The following is a 21,759-nucleotide window of genomic DNA, read 5'->3' on the forward strand; positions in this document are numbered from 1 at the left end:
CCCAACTGAACTCGGACTGCAACAACAACTGACGGACTGCAACAACAACTGACGACCTACAGGGTGAGTACCCATCAGGGGACAGGGAATCCATCAAGGGAGACCAGAGCTGGAGGGAATCCCCAGACCCTGACCTAGACTCCCTACCCCAACACCCGGACCACAGGACCCACTAAAACTGGGAACTGTTCGAGAGCTCCACCAGCCGGTGGAGCACACTCTGCTGGCCAGGCCAGAGCAAGAGCGCCCCTGGAAGGGAGCTTAAATGCTCAAGCCAGGAACAGTGCCCCTGGGTCAAGACTACCAACAGTAGAAGAAATTTGAACTGTGTCCTCCAGGCTGCATAACCAAGGTGGTATACACATTAGCACAGGCCTAACGAGCGCGCTCCAGGCTGGGGCCGGAACCAGGCCAGGGGACCGGCGCCTGAACAAAGCAAAAAGGGTCAGAAGTGGGGCTGTGGCTCAAATGGTAGGGTGCCAGCCCTGAGCTGAAGAGCTGAGGGACAGCACCCAAACCTAGAGTTCAAGCCCACAACCAGCCCAAAACAAACAAAAACACATCAGGAGCCCATAGCAGACTCCAGTATTTGGGAGAGTGCATCCAGAGCATCTGATCTTCCCAAGAGCACCCGCAGGAGCAAACACAAGCAGTCTAGGCTGCTCAACCCTTCCAAAGGCGGGAATTGCTACAGCAGAGAGCTGAGAATCCTAAGTGAATAGCAGCTGGAAATAGGCTCCCAACAGAATCCAGATCAGGCATAGACTCTCTCTACCAATACAGAATCAGCAACCAAGCAAAGACAGACACACCAAAACAAGATTGAAGAGCAGTCTCCTGAACCCCCATGCGAAAATCACAGAGAAAAATCACAAGGTTTACCACTACCCAGGACAGCAAGCTCACCTCAAAAGCCAGCAGCCACGCAGGGGAGAGCCCCAGAGGGAGCAAAGCAGGAATGGAAGACAAAAACTACATCCAAGGGTTGCTGGAGGCAATGACTCAAGAAATAAAGCGAGAAATGGATCAGAAATTGAAAGAGCACAAGGATGAGCTATCAAAAGATATACAGGATATCAAACAAAAATTGGATGCAAAAATAGAAGCTGCACAAACCTCAGTAAGAAGTGAGATAAACGCCAAATTAGAGGTAATGCATACTGATCTCACCTCATTGAGAGGTGAGATCAGTACTCTGAGAACCAACATTGAATCCATAAAGGGATCCATTTCCACCATGCAAACCACAATAGAAGCCACGGTCAACAGAGTGAATGAAATGGAAGGTAGAGTGTCAGATACAGAAGACAGAATACACCAACTGGACCAAAAAGTGACAGATATGGAAAAATCACTCAAATTAAACCAAAGGGAAATTCAAGAGCAAGCAGATAATGCTAAAAAATTTAACCTTCGCATAATCGGAGTGGACGAAGGTGAGGAATTCCAGAGCAAGGGAATGCAACACCTATTTAACAAGATAGTCAATGAAAATTTTCCCCACCTCAAAAACGACCATCTTAACTACATCACAAAAGCTTATCGAACACCCAACAAGCAAGATCCCAGGAGAAACACTTCTAGGCACATAATAGTAACAATGATGGATCTGAATAATAAGGAAACAATCCTGCATGCAGCAAAAAGGAAGAAGGAGCTATACTACAACGGGAAAAAAATTAGAATCACTGCAGATCTCTCTACACAAACAATGAATGCAAGAAAAGCCTGGGAAAGCACCATACGAGCCCTGAGAGCCAATAACTGCCAACCCAGACTGATATACCCGGCAAAGCTAGCATTCACATTCGATGGAGAACTGAAAACTTTTAATAGCAAAGAAAAACTAAATGAATACATAAACATTAAGCCAGCATTACAAAGAATTCTAAGAGGGGGGACACAACCTGAAGAAAGCAACCAGGAACTGGGACCTGCCCCAAACAGGCATTACTCAAAGTCTAACTGAGCAAGCACAGGAGGAAAGGAAAGAAGAAAAACTTAGGAAAACGGAATGGCAGGGACAACAATGCATCTCTCTATACTTTCTCTTAATATAAATGGGCTGAATTCGCCAATTAAAAGAAAACGAACTGAGGACTGGATCAGAAAACAAGACCCATCCATCTGTTGCCTTCAGGAGACCCACCTCTCAGCCAAACATACAAACAAACTCAGAGTGAAGGGGTGGAAAAGGATCTACCAATCAAATTCCCCCAATAAGAAAGCAGGTGTAGCTATCCTGATATCTGACAAAATAAACTTTTCATTAAAATCAGTACAGAAAGACAAGGACGGACACTACATATTAATAAAGGGAACAATCCAAGAGGAGGATATAACCATCATCAACTTATATGCCCCAAATATCGGTGCACCCAGATATGTTAAACAAATGCTCTCAAACTTACAGAATAAAATAGATCCCAATACGATAATACTAGGAGACTTTAACACGCCACTCTCACCAAAGGACAGGTCTACCAACCAGAGGATTGGCAAAGAAGCTACCGAATTAAGTGAGGCCATACTTCAAGCGGAATTAACTGACATCTACCGAGTATTTCACCCTAAAACAACACAGTACACATTCTTCTCAGCAGCTCATGGAACTTTCTCCAAAATAGACCATATCATAGTTCATTCAAGGAACTTAAGCAAATACAAAGGGATCGACATAATCCCCTGTATCCTATCTGACCACAGTGGAATCAAGCTAGCTCTCAATAACAAAGCATACCGCAGAAATTTCTCTAATACATGGAAATTGAACAGCACACTCCTTAACAAGGCCTGGGTAACAGAAGAGATCAGAGAAGAAATAAAGCATTTCCTAGAACTCAATGAAAATGAAAACACCTCACAAAGAAACTTGTGGGACACAGCAAAAGCAGTCCTGAGGGGCAAATTTATTGCCCTCAGTGCCCACATCAAGAGAATGGAGACAGACCAAGTAAATAATCTCATGTTGCAACTAAAACAGCTAGAAAAACAAGAAAAAATGGGACCTAAAGCTACTAGACGAAGCCAGATAACCAAATTGAGAGCAGAGATTAACCAATTAGAAAATCAGAAAACCATAACCAAAATAAACCAAACAAAAAGCTGGTTCTTTGAAAAAATAAACAAAATTGATGGCCCGTTGGCAAGATTAATTAAAAAAAGAAGAGAGGAAACCCATATTAATAGGATTAGGGATGCCACGGGAAACATCACAACACGTACCCAAGATATCCAAACAATTCTAACAGACTACTTTCAAAAGCTATACTCTCTAAAGGAAGAAAATCTGGCGGAAATGGATGCATTTTTAGAGAAATACAAGTTACCCAAACTGAGCAAAGAAGAAGTTAACCAATTAAATAAGCCAATATCCTATAATGAGATACAGGAAGCTATCAAAAGTCTTCCAACAAAAAAAAGCCCAGGACCAGATGGATTCACAGCAGAATTCTATAAGACCTTTAAAGAAGAACTAATACCCATACTCCTCAAGCTCTTCAGAGAAACAGAGAAGGAGGGAGCTATCCCAAACTCATTCTACGAAGCCAATATCACACTCATCCCCAAACCAGGCAAAGACCCAACTAAAAAGGAGAATTACAGGCCAATCTCCTTGATGAACACAGATGCAAAGATCCTTAACAAGATTCTAGCTAACAGAATCCAGAAACACATAAAAAAAATAATACACTATGATCAGGTAGGCTTCATCCCAGAGACACAGGGATGGTTTAACATACGTAAGTCAATAAATGTAATCCAGCATATCAACAGAGCCAAGGTCAAGAATCACATGATTATCGCCACAGATGCAGAAAAGGCCTTTGATAAAATTCAACATTCATTCATGCTAAAAGCTCTGGAGAAAATAGGAATAGAAGGAACATTTCTAAAAACAATAAAAGCCATTTATGACAGACCAATAGCCAATATTATACTTAATGGGGAAAAGCTACAACCAATCCTCCTAAAAACAGGAACAAGGCAAGGATGTCCACTGTCTCCACTCCTCTTCAACATAGTCCTAGAACCCTTAGCCAGGGCAATAAGGCAAGAAAAAGACATTAAAGGGATCCGCATAGGGAAAGAAGAAGTGAAACTATCCCTTTTTGCAGACGACATGCTACTATACCTCCACGATCCCAAAAACTCCATCCCCAAACTTTTAGAAATCATAAGTCACTTCGGCAAAATAGCAGGATACAAAATAAACCCACAAAAATCAGTTGCCTTCCTATACACTGATAACGCACAGGAAGAGAGGGAAATAAAGGGAGCAACCCCATTCACAATAACCTCCCAAAAAATAAAATATTTAGGAATTAACCTAACCAAAGATGTAAAAGAACTATTTAATGAGAACTATAAAAAGTTAAAGAAAGAAATTGCAGAAGACACTAGGAAATGGAAAGACCTCCCATGCTCCTGGATAGGCCGACTTAATATAGTAAAGATGGTGATACTTCCAAAACTAATATACAAATTCAATGCAATTCCTATTAAAATCCCAATGACGTACATCACTGAAATACAGAAAACAGTCCAAAAATTTATATGGAACAACAAAAGACCTAGAATAGCCAAAACAATTCTAGGGGATAAAGACAATATGGGAGGGCTATCCATGCCGAACTTCAAACTCTACTACAGAGCTATAATCACAAAGACAGCATGGTACTGGCACAAAAACAGACCCGAAGACCAATGGAACAGAATAGAAGATCCAGATATAAATCCACAGGCCTACAGCCAGCTGATATTCGACAAAGGAGCCAAAGACATACAATGGAAGAAACACAGCCTCTTCAACCGCTGGTGCTGGGAAAACTGGGCAGCCACATGCAGAAAACTAAAAGTGGACCCCAGCCTATCACCATGCACCAACATCAACTCAAAATGGATTAAAGACCTTAACATTAAACCTGAATCTCTGAAACTACTGCAGGACAGAGTAGGAGAGACACTTGAACTAATAGGCACAGGAAGGAACTTCCTGAACAGAGTCCCAGGGTCACAACAAGTTGGAGAGAGACTCGACAAATGGGACTACCTTAAAATAAAAAGCTTCTGCACAGCTAAATCTATCGCAACTAAGCTAGAAAGACAACCAACTAATTGGGAAAAAATATTTACCAGCAATATATCAGACAAGGGGTTAACATCCTGTATATACAAGGAACTCAAGAAACTAATCCCTCCCAAACCTAACAAACCAATTACTAAATGGGCAAGGGAACTAAAGAGGGACTTCTCAAATGAAGAAATAAAAATGGCAAAGAAACACATGAGGAAATGTTCATCATCCCTGGTGGTGAAGGAAATGCAAATAAAGACAACCCTGAGATACCACCTTACCCCAGTCAGAATGTTCCCACATCCACAAATCAGCCAACGACAAATGCTGGAGGGGATGTGGAGAAAGAGGAACCCTATTACACTGCTGGTGGGAATGTACACTTATACAACCACTTTGGAAAGCAGTCTGGAGGGTCCTTAGAAAGCTAAAGATTGACCTCCCTTACGACCCAGTCATACCACTTCTAGGCATCTACCCTGAACAACAGGAACCAATATACAAGGACACGTGCACCTCCATGTTTATTGCAGCACTGTTCGCAATAGCTAGGATATGGAAACAACCTAGGTGCCCCACCACAGATGAATGGATCCAAAAATTGTGGTATCTATACACAATGGAATATTATGCAGCCATTAGAAATGACAAAATAATGGCATTTGCAGGGAAATGGATGGAGCTAGAAGGAATCATGTTGAGCGAGGTAAGCCAAGAACGAAGAGACAAACGGTACATGGTCTCCCTCATAAGTGGATGCTAAATCCAAAAGGTTAGGTGATACGACAAAACTAACAGGACTTAAGAAACAAAGAACTCCCGCTCATCTGGTTGAACCTCTACTAAATATCCTCATGCTGCTGATCACAAATATGGTATATAACATGTGAACACTGTTATATATTACAGACTGTGGTAGACAATTTGCTCCAGGGAAGTTAGAATGAACTTGTGACTTTGAAATTATGTAATCATTTAATCACAATCAAAAAAAAAAAAAAAAGAACCTCGGGGAAGGGAGGGAGGGAGGGGATGGTAGGGGGAAAACAATGGAGGGGGTAACAATGTTCAAGAGGAAGTGTACTCATAACCTCACTCATGTAACTGTAACCCTCTGTATAGTAGCTTTACAATAAAAAAAAAAAAAAAAAGAATTAAATAAAAAAAAAAAAAAAAAAAAAAAAAGATGCAGGGAGTGTGATAACCTGAGCCAATTCTACTGTAGGATTGAGGGAGATGGCTGATGATTCCAGTGGTTAAAACGTATCTATTCTAAGTAAGTGGACTAAAAAAAAATCTCAGGAAGCTCTATATCAAAGAACCTGCCCATGCTGCTAAACCTTGTAATTCTTCCATCACCAATAAACCCCAGTAACCTTTTATGCTCAAGATGTTCTAGAGTGCAGTGAATTTAAACTCTAAAAAACTTGCCAAGTCTTTTGTTTTATTGCTTTGTTTCTGTGACAATCTTAGTCTGAGGTCTACACTGGCCTGGACCTCATAAAGTTGCCCAGGCTGCTTAGTATTCAGAATCCTCCTGCTTCAGTCTCCAGAGTGCTGGGATTATAGGCATACACAACCAGATGGGCTCTGGTTAAACATTTAATAATGAAAAGGAAATAGAGGCATGGCTGCCTAGCAAGAGACTCACAACCCAATACTGCTAATGTGTATGTATGTGTGTATCTAATGAACTTAAACCCAAACATTTACAATTAGACATCTGATGTGCCCTTAAATTTATTAGTATACACTAATAGTACAAGAGTGCATAATTCTATAGATAGGCAGTATACTTTGAATGAGTCCACCCCTTTATTCCTTAATAAATTTTTATCAGCCTCTGGAAGAATCTTTTGTCTCTTCACCTCTTGAATCTGGTTAATGAGATACCAACCATAGCACAGGTAGCCAAGAAATGAGCTCCTACTACAGAATTACAGTGCATTCATGAAAGGGGAGGAGAGTGGAATCTTCTCAAAGTACTCTTAGTGTCACAATATAGAGTGTTTCAATAGCTTAAGTCCATCTTGAATAAAATGCAGATAAAGCAAAGCAAATTTGCTATCGGAAAAACAGCAAGGACTCACATTTGACCAGGCAAAAAGCTGCCGTACTATCTCCTCACAGACCAACTCAAGTGATGAAGCACCAAGCTGAGTAATTACAGCTCTGTTGCCCAAAAGTGCTTTACAGAAGGCAGAATGAGGACAGGTTTCATAGGAAATAGCTGTGATTCTGTACTTCAAAGAAATTACCCAAAATTCACATAGAAAACCTTCACAAACATGTATGTTATTTGGAGATGAGAGAACAAACCTACAAAATGATAGAAAAGTCAGATGCCTTAGCATGCCCAGCCTCTTCTCTCCACTTCCTCCGCTACCATCCTCGGGCAAGCCATCAGCATCTCTCACTTGGGTTATGCCAAGCATGCACAATTCAATTCGCCCAGACTCTGGTCAATCCTCCAGAGGCTATAGGGATCCTTTCAAGACAAAAGTCAGGTCCCATCATTCCTTTGCTCACAACTCTCCAACAGCCTTACAATAGCCGATTTCATTGCTTGATTCTAATGCTTTAGCGCCATTTCTAGAGTAATTCTGCCTCAGGGCTTTTCCATGACTGTTCACTGAGCCTGAAATGTTCTTCCTTCTTGACATGCACATAACTCAGCTTTTTATTGGCTTGTTTTTTGAGACAGGGTTTCACTATGTAGTGCAGGCTGGCTTATGTAGTCAAGACTAGACTTGGTTTGGAACTCACAACCCTCCTGCCTCTGTCTCCTGAGTGTGGGATTACAGGCATGTGCCATGAAGCCTATCATGACTCGGTTTCTTTATGTGTTTAAATATCATCTCTCAGTATGGCCTTTCTAAGAAATCTACTTTACACTGCAAACTCCTACTTCCCTGGGCATTCTCCCTTCTCAGTGTTACTTTCCTTCCATAGAATTTATTGCCTCCTGATAAAAATTGTTTATCTTCCTATTAAAAAGTGAACTATTAAAATAGAGCAATTTTTGTCTATTTTGTTCACTGATATATCTCCAGCATTTAATATACTCAAATATCTGAGTAATGGATGAACATGACAAATAATTAACTGTGAGAGGTGAACTGAGAAGCCACAGTTCCAAGAATGCTAATGGTGACAAATGACCACAGATGTGCAAAAACAGAGCTGAGATAACTTATTATACCCAGTGATTTGTATGTCAGAAGTGACTCTGGCATGTACAAAGAAAGCAAAGTGAATTCTCCACGTTTGTCCAAATTGTCTTTACATTTACATAAAAGTTACAGATGTCCATCACATTTAAATATTTACATGAGTCTAAAAATGTATTTGCAGGAGAAAAATATAAAAGTTAAAATGTAAAAAGTTCTTCATTAATACCATAAATAAATCTTCTGTCATCACCACTCCAGTGACTATTAGAGCTGGACATCTGAATCAATCTCCATAGATGGTTCATGACAAAAATTTGTTAAAGTGAAGATGCTACCTTCCAGCTTCATGCAGCTCCAAGCTCAGGTAGGAAAGGTAGCTGGTAGAGGATCGAACAGATTGGAGCCCTCATTCTATTTGCCTTTTTTTGTTTTGGATGCCTTTTCTTTTCTTTTTTTCACATGTTTAGGAATCTTGTTTTTTCTTTTCTCTCTCTGGGCTTCCTTGACCATTTTTTTTCTTTCCTGTAAAAAAAAAAAAAAAAAAAAAAAAAAAAATCAAACAAATCTCCATGTATTTCATTAAGAGTATTTCTACTATCACATAATTATTACATAAAATAATTTGTATGCATAATAATTAGCACAGCAATCAAAAATCAATACAACAAGCCACTTATAGTAGGTAGTGAAATTTAGTCTTTGGATTTACTGTCTTTTTCTTTTTTGCAAAGCTAGGGATTGAAACCAAGGTACCACATATGCTAAGCATTCTCTAGCCATGCCCAAAGTTCAGTACTGAACTTTGAACTCAAGGCCTCCAACCTGCTTGTGCCCTGGTTGTTTTTTGAAACAGGGTCTCACTTTCTGCCTAGGTATGTATCTTGGGCCTGGGTATACATATTATACTAAGATGAGAGACACACCATTGTGCCCAGCCATCAATTGATAAGGTATCTAAAGAACTTTTTGTCTAGCCTGGCTTCAAATAGTGATCCTCCCAAATTGCTTGTATTACAGGCATAAACCATCAATGCCCAGATTCAAGCCCACATTTGCCCCCCCACCCCCGCTTTCTTTTGTGGTACTGGGGATAGAACCTAGGACTTCACACATGCTAGACAAGTGCTCTAGCTGTATCCTAGCTTCTTAAGCTTTCATAATAGGAATTTGTTGACAGCCTAACAAAAATGTCCTGTGGATGTTAACACATTTCATATTTTGACAGAAATAAAAGTTGGAAAGAAAAATAATGTTTTATTCTACGAGACAGAGTATAGTGTCCTCTCATTACATAATGCCTGAGGAATTCCTAATAACAACTTAGTTTCTATTATTACCTCCTAAAGCAAAGCTCAGCTTATTGAAAATTCTAATTAAAAATCCAATCAATAATGTTTCAGCTAACATCATCTCTTGAGAACCCTTGAGCAAAGAATCAAGAACAGCTACTACCATACTGAAGAAGACAATGTAAGTTCTTGGCCAACCTTTTTATCAATGTCAGGGTCAGTGGTATGTTTTCTACAGTGAGTATGGTCCCCCTGCTCTTCAGAGTCTGTGTCAGAGCACTCAGAGTCTCCAGCATCTTCTGAATCAGAATGAGTCTTTTCCTCAACTTGGCTTTCTAGGAGTGCAGGGACCTTGAAATCATTACATATCCATATTATTTGAAGCAAATCAGCAATCTGTTTATTGTTACTAACATGTTAAAACCAAATGTGTACAAAAATAATATTCTGTACTGAAACATCAAAACTGCCCAAATGAACATGCGAGAGAAAGAAGCAATTCTACTAGGGCTCAAGAGCACAGCCAAGTCAAAGAACCTAGGGCTTCATGGATGACCCAGATCAACAACACAACTGGCCTCAATCCACAAGTCAGAAGGTTGTGGTGAGATTTGGAAGTATATAAAGTATACATGGAGGCTGAAAATAAGGATGTAGTTAGATAATTTCACAGCTGTTTTCCTCTGAACCACAAAACAATAAACTAATCCAATCAGAAGAATGGCAATATTCAACTGAGAGTAATTTTTATTTCTCTTGAAAAGTAGCATAGCTACTTTTTATTTTACTTTACTTTGTTTTTCTGCTGCTACTGGGACTTGAACTCCAGGCATTGAACTTATGGCCAACACTCTACTACTTGAGCCAAATTTCCACTTTTGGCTTTTTGTTAGTTAATTAGAGCTAAGAGTATCTTGATTATCTTGTATTTTTTTGGGGGGGAGGGAGGGGCAAGCTTCAAACCTCTGTCCTCAGATCTCAACCTCCTGAGTAGCTAGGATTCCTAGTAGCTAGATTAACTAGTAGCAGGAACCCTACTGATAAGCTTGCCTCTGACCTGTTTCTGCACTGGCTTATTTTGGGATAAGATGTCACTTTTTGCATAAGCCCACGCCTGGACCACAATCCTCCTATTTTTTGCTCCTGTCATAGCTGGGATGACAGATGGGCACCACCACACCCCTCTATTAGTAGAGAAAGTATCTCCTGAACTTTTAATCAGGGTGGCCTTGAATCTCAACCTCCCAAGTACCTACTAGAATTACAGGTATGCGCCATCATGCGTGGCCCCACATTACTTTTTTTTGTCAGTAGTGGGGCTTGAACTCGGGGCATGGGTGCAGTTCCCAAGCTCTTTTGCTCAAGGCTAACAATCTACTACTCTACCACAGCGCCACTTTCAGTTTTCTGGTGGTTAACTGGAGATAAGTGTCTCATGTGAACTTTTCAGCCCAGGCTGGCTTTGATCTGTGATCCTCAGATCTCAGTCTCATGAATAGCTAGTATGTTATAGGCATGGGCAACCAACACCTGGCTCCATTTTAAACTGGCTGCAAAAACTATTAAGAATCACATGTTCACTGTTAATAACTTCAAGTTGAAGACCAGAGTATTAAAAAAAAATGACTTCCTAAGGGATAGTAGAGGAAAAACAGAGGAGGAGATAACAATGTTCAATAGGAAATGCACTCATTACCTTACTCGTAACTATAACCCCTCTGAACACATTTTTACAATAAAAAACATTTAAAAAAATGTCTTCCTTATTTGAACAGAAGAATTCAGGGACAGAATAAAAAATGTCTCCAAATTTAATTCTAATATTTAAACTTTAGAAGAATTTTCACATAAACAAATAGCAACACATAAATTCATACCTTCTGAACTCCTGACAAATCTTTCTTTAATCCGGTGACAGTCTGGTATAAAATCTTATAACCAAAAGGGGGGAAAAAACCACAATCAATATAAAAGCAGACAATGATATGTACACTAAACACTGTAGGCTAAATGGTATTTTCTGTGATTGTAAAATATACTTGAAATATTTCTCATAGTAACAGAAAGTATATGGTGTTATTCTCTCCTGGCCAAATCCATCCAGACACCTGGCAGGTTTCTGCATGAACAACTGACTCAGAACCCCACTAGGTGAAGTATCATCCATTTCTCCCACTTTCTCATTGGTCACTCTTATTACAAAAAGTTGTGTTCAATTTCCATTAAAGTTTTTTTCATTTAAGGAAATTTTTGTTTGTTTCTTGTTATATGAAGACTTACATAGATGCCTAAAGTTTGCTTCTTAGCTGGCAAAGACTAAAAAATTTACTAAGTAAGTCCTTCAACAGCAAAACAATTTTCCTTAAGTATGTACATTAAGGATCTACTTACTGTTAATGGATTCTACTATAAACATTGATAGATTAGACTTCTAGATATATCTCTCCTCTTATCTCACTATAGTCTGCTATACTCATTCAAATGTGTCATTCGTTCATAAATCCTATAACTTCCCTTTACATCCAGTGTGTAGAGAGGCATATTCATATAAAGAGAGCCACCTTGCTAGCTCAAAGCCAGCATTCAAGATCAGAGGAATTCAAAAGCCATAAACAGGCTTGCGACAATCCCCTCCTCCTATAAACCTGCTTATTATACACAAACCAAGCTACTCACATTGTCTTGTTGAGCATTCATGGCCATGTCCTCTTCTTTCAGTTTCATCATTATGTCCATGTCCCTCTCATAATTTTTTACTTCATTCAAGGTTCTAGGAATATAAGCTCGCTTGAATACCTAACAGAGAGGGGAAAAGTAAAACCCAACTATTATCCTCATGCCTTTCACAGCCATGGAAGAATGGATGTGCACCATCACCTCTAGCCCTGGATCTCAGCCCAGCTACACACACTACCAGGCTGCAACATCTGGGTGGGGTGTTAAAGCAAATGATTAAGACAAAACAAACACTGCATTTTGCATTCTTTATTTTAAAGGGAGGAAAAAAAAATACATTAGAGGAGACTCAAGGTTTCCCTTAGAAAAAAACATTCTTCCTATTCATTTGCGTTCCAATAAGCTCTACCTCACAGAAGGGAAGGGGATGGAATTATATTGCTGTCCTTACAAAGGAACACACTTTTTTTTTTTGCCAGTCTTAGGGCTTAAACTCAGGGCCTGGGTTGCTATCCCTGAGCCTCTTTGTGCTTTAGGCTAACTGGCGTTCTACCACTTGAGCCACGGCTCCACTTCCAGCTTTTTCCGAGTAGTTTATTGGAGAGTCTCACAGACTTTCCTGCCCAGGATGGCTTGAACCGCAATCCTCAGATCTCAGCCTCCTGAGTAGTCACCAGCGCTCAGCCAGGAACACATTTTTACACAGCAACATAACTTATCCAAGTGTCACAAGGAAAGTCCAGAACTTCCAGAGGGGACCTCATATTCATCCATCATGATGAGTATTGTGAGAATTTAAAAAAAACAAAAGAGCTACTATGGAGCCTTTGGGGGGGAAAATGTCCTGATTTCTGAGACTAAAATCATTTCACCTTTTAATTAAAATATCAGTATTTAAAGTCTGCAGTATTATGAAATCAACATTTTAGTCATTTAAAAATTCCTACTTGCAAATAGTAACAAGCTTTTCTTTTTGGGGGGGGAAAGGGTAACACTGTGTTTGAACTCAGGGCCTCTATGCAATTGCTGGGTAAGCACTCTACCACATGAACCACATCCCCACCCTGACCTTGAACTTTTGATCCAACTGCCTAGCATCTCAACTATTAGTATTACAGGTATGCACCACCACACTTGGCAGCTTTTCTTTCTTAACTCAAATACACTACAGGTTGTTTAAAATTTTTCTATCTAGTAAGTTGGTCAGCTAAATTATGCAACTTAGCTCAGTTAAATTATATTCTTTGTTTCTATTTAAAATCAAGCTTATACTCCACTAATTAACCACAAAAAGACTGTAACAGGGCATGGTGTTACATGCCTATAATCTATGCATTCAGGAAACTAAGGCAGGAGGCCCGCCTGGGTGACAAAGAAAGACCATTTGCAAAGATAAAGTGAAACAATCACTACCACCACAATAAAATCCAAGTGTTTCCAAAGACTAAATTGGTAATAAATCCTACCTCTTCATCCACATGATCCTGGTTAGACCTTTCTTCTTTGGTCCTTTGAGACGCTATTTCCATGGCCTTTAAATGAAAGCAAAAATTACATTTAACCTAGAAGAGACACATCAACTTTCCAATGTTAAAATCAGCTTACTCTAATCTGCACAGGTATCAGTTCTTCACACTTCTGGAGTATTTACTTGAGCTTTAATGGTTTATTCTCCACTACAGACCTTACTAAGAAGGCTGACACCAGCCCAAAGAAACAGAATAGACTTTCCAAGCCTCGGGAATTGTGAGCCTCCTTCTTCAAAAGCAATATTGAGGGCATAGCTCAGTGGACAAGTGCTTAATATGTACATAATCCTGGTTTCCAGCCCACAAACCAACCTAGCACCAACAAAAAAAAAAAAAAGAAAAAGAAAGAAGTAATACAACATCTTTACAAAATTTCAAATGATGATCAAAATGAAAGAACTGAGACCCAAAGAATGAGGCTATTTCTTAATTCTTAAAAAAAAATAATAATAATAATCAATGAAGGGGGCTGGGAAAGTGGCTCACATGCATAAGGCCCTGGGTTTGATTCCTCAGAACCACATAAGCAGAAACAGCCGGAAGTGGTGCTGTGGCTCAAGTGGTAGGGAGCTAGCACTGAGCTTAAGAGCTGAAGGACAGTGCCTAGGCACAGAGTTCATACCCCATGACTGACCAAAACAAACAAACAAAGAAAAATCAATGAAGGGCTGGGAAGGTGGCTCAGTGGTAGGGCTTCATGCACGCATGAAGCCCTGGGTTCGATTCCTAAGCACCACGTAAGCAAAAAGAAAAAAAAAAGCCGGAAGTGGCACTGAGGCTCAAGTGGTAGAACGCTAGCCTTGAGCTGAAGAGCTGAGGGACAGCGCCCAGGCCCAGAGTTCAGGCCCCACAACTGGACCCTTCCCCCCCCTCAAAAAAAAATCAATGAAGAGCACTATGAGGTTGAGATATGATCTAATACTGGTTAGTATAAATCATCAGAATTCTTTAACAATGACTGAAACTAAGACGACAAAGATTTTAGATACTTTAGGCTTAAACAACTCAAAGTCTACTCTCTAGTTAAAAAGACATAGACAGAAAAACAGTGGCAACAGTGTTCTATTTTAAGTACAGACACAAAAATCTGTTCTTACAGCTCTAGACTAAGAATGATGTGATTCTAAGTCAAATAACATACATGGTTCTCTACTACATGTCAAGTGCTAGCAATACACAAACACAAGTCCTATCCCCTTAAGAGATCATAATCTAACAAAGTGTGTGATCCCAGCATTTGGAGGCTAATAAAGGAAGATCACAAGTTCGAGGCCAGCTTACACAGGTCTCACCCTATCTCAAAACAAAACAAAATTCTTTTTTTTTTTGTCAGCTGTGGGGCTTGAACTCTGGGCCTGGGTGCTGTCCCTCAGCTCTTCAGCTCAAGGCGAGCACTCTACCACTTGAGCTACAGCGCCACTTCCTGTTTTCTAGTGGTTTATTGGAAATAGGAGTCTCACGATCTCTCCTGCTCGGGCTGGCTTTGAACAGCAATCCTCAGATCTCAGCCTCCTGAGTAGCTAGGATTACAGGCGTGAGCCACTGGCGCCCGGCAAAACAAAATTCTTATAGCTATACAATATTGAAAAGTAGGAAAACCATTTCTGCTGAATTTGTCCCCTAAGAAAGATTTCTCAACTAAGACCACCAGGCTGGGTGCTAGTAGCTTACACCTGTAATACTAGCTACTTGGGAGGCTTGAGATTAATTGGAAGGACTGTGATATGAGGCCATCACAGGCCTCACTGATTGATATCCCACCTCAGCCAATACCACCTGGGCATAGTAGGACATACCTATCATCCTTGCTACGGGTAAGGCTAAGATCAAGATGAATTGCAGTTGTAGGCTAGCCCTGGCAAGAAAGTTGGTAAGACTCTATCTCAATCAATAACTGTGTTTGGTAGCACACAGCTATCCAGGGGAGCATGGGTAAAACACAAAACTCCATTGCAAAAAAAATTAGATCAAGAAGAGTCTGTGATATAACTCAAGTAAAGCATCTGCCGAGCAGGTGGGAAAGCCTGAATTCAAACTCTGGTACTGTCAAAAAATAAAAATAAGAAAACAAAACAAAACAAAGTGCTGATAAGGCAAAGCAAGATGAGAAAAAGGAGAACACAAGGAAAGGGGTGATGAGGAAGTAGGACCACACTTGAAAACCTGTGTAGGGACATACGTGTAGTAACTTCACAATCCTGTGACTAGAAGAAAAGGAAGAACAGATAACTGGACTATATAAAAATTAAAAACTTCTGAACTGGGTGCTAGCATTTATAATCCTAGCTACTCAGAAGGCTGAAATCTGAGGACTGTAGTTTGAAGCCAGCCCAGGCAAGAAGGTCTGTGACACTCTCATCTCCAATTAACCCCCAAAGGCTGGAAGTGGAACTGTGGCTCAGTTGGCAGAATAAATAGTCTTGATAACAAAAGTTCAGGGCCAGTGCCTAGGTCGAGTTCAAGCCCTAAGATGGAAGGTCCTCCCAACCCCATCTAAAAACTGGGCACTAAGGTCCAAACAAGAGAGTGAAAGGCAACCTATAGAATGGGAGAAAATACCTGGACATCACGTATTTTATAAAAAGTTAATGTACAGAATATATTACCAATACTACAACTCAACAAAACAAGTGAACAAAGGAGCCAGGATGCAGCAGGGCAGGCCTATAACCCCAGCTATTTAGAAGGCATAGGTAGAAAGAGCTGTCAGAGGCAGGCCTGGGCAAAAACATAAGACACTACCTGAAAATTAATGCAAAAAGGGCTGGAGGCATGGATCAAGTAGTAGAGCATCTGTCTAGTCAACACAATTCAAACTCTAGTAGTACTGCCAAAAAAAAAAAAAGAAAGAAAAGAAAAAGGAGGGGCTGGGAAGGTGGCTCAGTGGTAGAGCGCTTGCCTTGCATGCATGAGGCCCTGGGTTCGATTCCTCAGCACCACATAAGCAAAAAGAAAAAAGCCAGAAGTGGTGCTGTGGCTCAAGTGGTAGAGCACTAGCCTTGAGCAGAAGAGCTGAGGGACAGCGCCCAGGCCCAGAGTTCAGGCCCCACGACTGGAACCCCACCCCCCCCAAAAAAAAAAGAAAAAGGAGGTTTTCAGGTAGGTAAAATATAAGAGAAAAACCTAAACATGCTCATAACTGCAGTAACTTTAGCCCAATGATGACCTCACTTTCAGTGATCAACCTGCCTTCAGTGATACAAGTTTTAAATCGTATTTTCTTGTTTCCTCTTCATCTTTTCTTTCCCCTCCTTCCTTTCCATTCCCCCATGAATAGGAACTCAAGAATGTCTTTATAGCTCCAGGAAACATTATTTCAGTCCTCTTTCACAGGAGTGAAAGAACACCCAGGACAGTTTTATCTGGGATCCAACTACAGAGACAGCACAGTGAGAAATGAGACCCATGGCAACCACCCAGCCCAAAGCCCCACCTGGGCCAGCAGATCTGCAAGCCCATGTATGCTGGTGGGGTTTCTTTGAAAACCCATCTTCAACCACTGGGAGGAGGGTGGTAGCACAGGGGATAGTAACTCATGCAGTCTCCAATTTGCCCAGCAAAATTAATAACCCTTCACTTCCGTTTCTCCAAAGACTTGCTCTCATTATTTGGGAACTGGCATCAAGTTCAGAGGGCTGTATTTCTGGTATCAAAAGGACTGAAGAGCCATTTCTTCAAAGATGTTCATATGGGCAACAAAGTACGGAAAGATGTTCAACATCATTATCATTAGGGAAATGTAAAATAAAACCAAAATTATACCATCTCCCACCCATTTGGAGGGTGAAAATGCCCGAAAGTAAGCACTGGGAAGGATATAGAGAAACTGGAGGACTTGTGTATTGTAGGTAGGACTGTCATTGTAAACAGAGTAATGGTTCCCCCAAAACTTACAATTACCACATGACCAGCTTTGGATAAGTATTGAAAAGAATCAAAAGCAGGTTCTAGAAGAGGTATTTATCCACTTATGTTCACAGCAGCATTACTAGCAGTAAGCAAAAGGGAGAGGCAACCTATATTCCACTGACAGATAAAGACAGGCAAAGCCTTAAAAAGGAGAGAAACCAGGCCTGGGAGCGTGGCTCAATGGTAGAGTGTTTGCCTTGCATGCATGGGGCCCTGGGTTCGATTCCTCAGCACCACATAAGCAAAAAAAGCCGGAAGTGGGACTGATGCTCAAGTGATAAGAGTGCTAGCCTTCAGCTAAATCGCTGAGGGACAGCACCCAGGCCCAGAGTTCAAGCCCCACGACCGACCCCCCACCCACAAAAAAAGGAGAGAAACCTGTCACAAGTTACTATGCACTTATGCATGAACCTTGATGGCATTCACCACAAAAAGGCAAACATGCAAGACTATTTAGAAGTGGTACCAAGAGTCAGTTCATAGGCAGAAACTAGAATAGTGGTTACCAAAGGCAGGGGAGTTGCTGGGATGTTAAGAAAATTCTAAAGATAGTAAATAGTGATGTTTGCACAGTAATATCAACATACTTAATGCAAATGTTTACACACATGTATTTTCCCACTACTGTAAAAATGCTGACTTAGGAAGGCCCCCACAAACACCAGACAGGAATTAATGACTAAAACCTCAACAGGCTTCTTACAAGACATTCATGAAGGATAACAATCTCAACAATCTTGTCAGATGACTGCGGTCAGGAATCCTGGCTTTCCTCCTCTCACCTCTTCCCTACCCCCAACATTACCTTGGCTAGGTAAGCATCTATGTTCTCAGCTGTAATGGAAGGATCCGTTACAAACTCAAAGAGCTCCCGCATAGTCATGACAGCCACAGCGTGCTTCAGAAAGAAATCTGTCAGAAGGAAAATCATCAACCATACTTTGTAAGATAAAAAGAGAACAAAGTAAATGAAATACATAGCACTTCCAGACAATTTTTTTTTTTCTTTTTGGTGCTAGGGAACCAGGGTCTTATACATGGTAGGCCACTGCTTTACCACCAACCTATATCCCAGCCCCAGAAAATGAGTTGAGTGTTATCACACTGGACAATGCAGTGAGAGATTTTTGTTTTGTTTTTCTGCATTGAGATCAAATCCAGATCTCATACTTGCACTCTCCCAATCTATATTCCAGTTCCTAGTGGCAAGGTTTTACATCCACAGTTTAAGCAAGTATAGAACTAATGGACACCAACAGGCTATTCAAAATTCCACTTTCTACTCACCGTTGACATTGGCACAGTCTTTTCTTAGAAACTCTAAGGCATGCGGGTGGTCATGTTCCACAGACTGAGAAACATCAATGATATACACATCTCCGCCATGATACCTTGGTGGGTCAGAAATACCAAAGCTGTAATGCACTACTATTTGGGGAGGGGGAAGAGGATTGCTGAGATTGAAGGAGTGCAAAACTCTACCTGGCTAAAAGCATTTTGTTCTTGTGCTTTTGTTTTTGGTGTTTTTTTTTTTTTTGGGGGGGGGGAGGGCTGGCTCTAGGTCATCAACCCAAGGCCTAGATGCTATCCAAGAGCTTTTATTTACTCAAGGCTAGCCATCTAACAACTTCAACCCACAGCTCCACTTCTCTGGCTTTTTGGTGGTTAACTGGAGATCAGTCTCATGGACTTTCCTGTACAGGCTGATCTCAAATCTTGATCCTCAGATCTCAGCTTGAGTAGTTAGGATTATAGGCGTGAACAAACAGTAGTTCAAATCTGTAATCCCAAGAAGTAGAGAATGGGAGGATCATGGTTTGAAGCTAGCCTGGGGCAAAAAGTTAGTGAGGACTCTCACACACACCCACACCATTTCAACAAAAAGGCATAGTGGCACACACTTAAAATCCCAGCTACATGAGAAAATGAATAGGAAGAATGTGGTCTAGGCCAGTTTGGGAAAAAAATATAAAACCTTATTTCAAATTAACCAGTGCAAAAAGGGATAGAAATAAGTCTCAAATGGCAAGAGTACCAGCCTAGCAAGAATGAAGCCCAAGTAACTACCAAGAGGTGAGTTCTTTCTGACTCTTAAGAGAAAGGGAAATAATTCATAAAAGGATAAATAAGAAAGGACCAATGTGACTAACGAGAAGCTGAGAACATTTCCAAATCCCACTAACTATTAATGATTAAAGTGGTTTCTTCCTTGTTTCTGCAGTGCTGGGGACTGAACCTGGGGCCTCATGCATACTAAGCAGTCCTTTCAAAATGGTCACTTCTAAACTTAAAGAAATGAGAAAGACACCTTTGCAACAGAAAATAGTATGACTTTGAGAACTGGGATATTGTTCAAAAAGGCATGAAATGACTAATGTCTAAGAGACAGACACTTACAGCATGTTAAATTCACTGAGGTCTGCGTGGACAAGCCTGGCGTCCTGATACATTTTTCTCATGTACTGAATGACTTGCAGATATAACTCTCGGGCCTTGGATTCAGATAACTGAGTGTTTTTTAATAGTGGTGCAGGCCTTGAAGAGAAACAAAATGAACAAAGATAAAATGACCAGGAACAGGTTTTCTTGCTTTATACACTACACCGTTACATTCTCTTCTTCATGTGAATTGTATATGAATCACTCTATATATGACACTCCAAGCAGCTGCCAATAGACAACTAGACAAAACACTGAATAAAATATCTCAAAAAACACCAGGGATAACAATTATTCTGAGGCATTTTGATACTTTAAAAGTAACTTAATTTATAAATAAGTTGCAATAGAAGGTAGGAAAGACTGAGGAAAAGAACTACTCAAATAATATTGGATAAGCACAAAATACAGTTCTGAGCATACAATTCTTAGGCTTCCCATGTACTCACATGTCACCTTTACCAATGAACCCCATGACAAGAACATGACTTCTTAGCATTATTGGCTTTGGACATGGTATCTCTGCTGTGTTCAGCCTGTGGTAAGGACAAGTGAAAGTCAAAAAGGCATATACACAAATTACAATACCAACAGTGTACGATACTGCTGCTGGGAAACAGGACATTGAGTCCTCTCAATTACATTTTATTTCATAAATTAAGGTACCAAGGATTTTAAGTGATAGCACAAAGAATAAAGCAGCTGAGCATGTTGACACATGCCTATAATCCTTGCATTTGAAGCAGAAGGATAGTGAGTTTGAAGCTGGTTTGGACTAAATAGTGAGACCTTGTCTCAAAAACAAAAATGACAGGACTAGGAAATTGGCTCAGTGGTAGAGTGCTTGCCTTGAATGAATGAGGCTCTGGGTTCCATTCCTCAGACCACATAAGCAGAAAAAAGCCGGAAATGGCACTGTTGCTCAAGTGGTAGGGGGCTAGCCTTGAGCTGAAGAGCTGAGGGACAGTGATCAGGACCAGAGTTTAGGCCCCACGACCAAAAAAAAAAGGCAAAAAGACAAAGACAAAACACTAACAATTAAACCATTAGATCCCATAATCTGTAACTTGTAACACTAAATTCAATTCTAGCACTGTAAATTGAAAAAGGGTACAATTTAGATGGAATACAGAAGGTAAGTGTACAATGTTCTTGAACACTAGCCTGAAGCATGCTTAATAAAACTGGTTGGCACTTTGGAAAGCAGTCTGGAGGGTCCTTAGAAAACTAAAGATTGACCTCCCTTACGACCTAGTCATACCACTTCTAGGCATCTAGCCTGAACAACAGGAACCAATATACAAGGACATGTGCACCTCCATGTTTATTGCAGCACTGTTCACAATAGCTAGGATATGGAAACAACCCAGATGCCCCACCACAGATGAATGGATCCAAAAATTGTGGTATCTATACACAATGGAGTACTATGCAAATGACAAAATAATGGCATTTGCAGGGAAATGGATGGAGCCAAGAGCAAAGAGACAAATGGTACATGGTCTCCCTGATAAGTGGATGCTAAATCCAAAATGTTAGGTGATACGACAAAATTAACAGGACTTAAGAAACAAAGAACTCCCACTCATCTGGTCGAACCACTACTAAATATCACCATGCTGTTGATCACATGTATGGTGTATAGTGTACACTGTTGTATGTTATAG

At 40.5% G+C, this 21,759-nt stretch overlaps 1 protein-coding gene across 1 annotated transcript in view; it reads right to left on the minus strand.

Annotated features, from left to right (window-relative positions):
* Window positions 1-6,919: 6,919 nt before the first annotated feature.
* The window catches only part of Riok1 (RIO kinase 1), a 33,161-nt gene continuing 18,321 nt past the window's right edge, over window positions 6,920-21,759 (minus strand). Inside the window, exons 9-17 of the mRNA XM_042687157.1 lie at window positions 20,542-20,628; window positions 20,051-20,188; window positions 18,941-19,044; window positions 18,459-18,565; window positions 13,682-13,747; window positions 12,216-12,335; window positions 11,417-11,470; window positions 9,738-9,890; window positions 6,920-8,772 (exon numbers count right to left, since the gene is read on the minus strand). Of these exons, the coding sequence (XP_042543091.1) occupies window positions 8,662-8,772; window positions 9,738-9,890; window positions 11,417-11,470; window positions 12,216-12,335; window positions 13,682-13,747; window positions 18,459-18,565; window positions 18,941-19,044; window positions 20,051-20,188; window positions 20,542-20,628 (940 nt within the window). The 3' untranslated portion in view covers window positions 6,920-8,661. The remainder of the gene's footprint in view (window positions 8,773-9,737; window positions 9,891-11,416; window positions 11,471-12,215; window positions 12,336-13,681; window positions 13,748-18,458; window positions 18,566-18,940; window positions 19,045-20,050; window positions 20,189-20,541; window positions 20,629-21,759) is intronic.

This window comes from Dipodomys spectabilis, unplaced genomic scaffold (assembly GCF_019054845.1).
Source record: "Dipodomys spectabilis isolate Male_0828 unplaced genomic scaffold, ASM1905484v1 ptg000104l, whole genome shotgun sequence".
NCBI lineage: Eukaryota > Metazoa > Chordata > Mammalia > Rodentia > Heteromyidae > Dipodomys > Dipodomys spectabilis.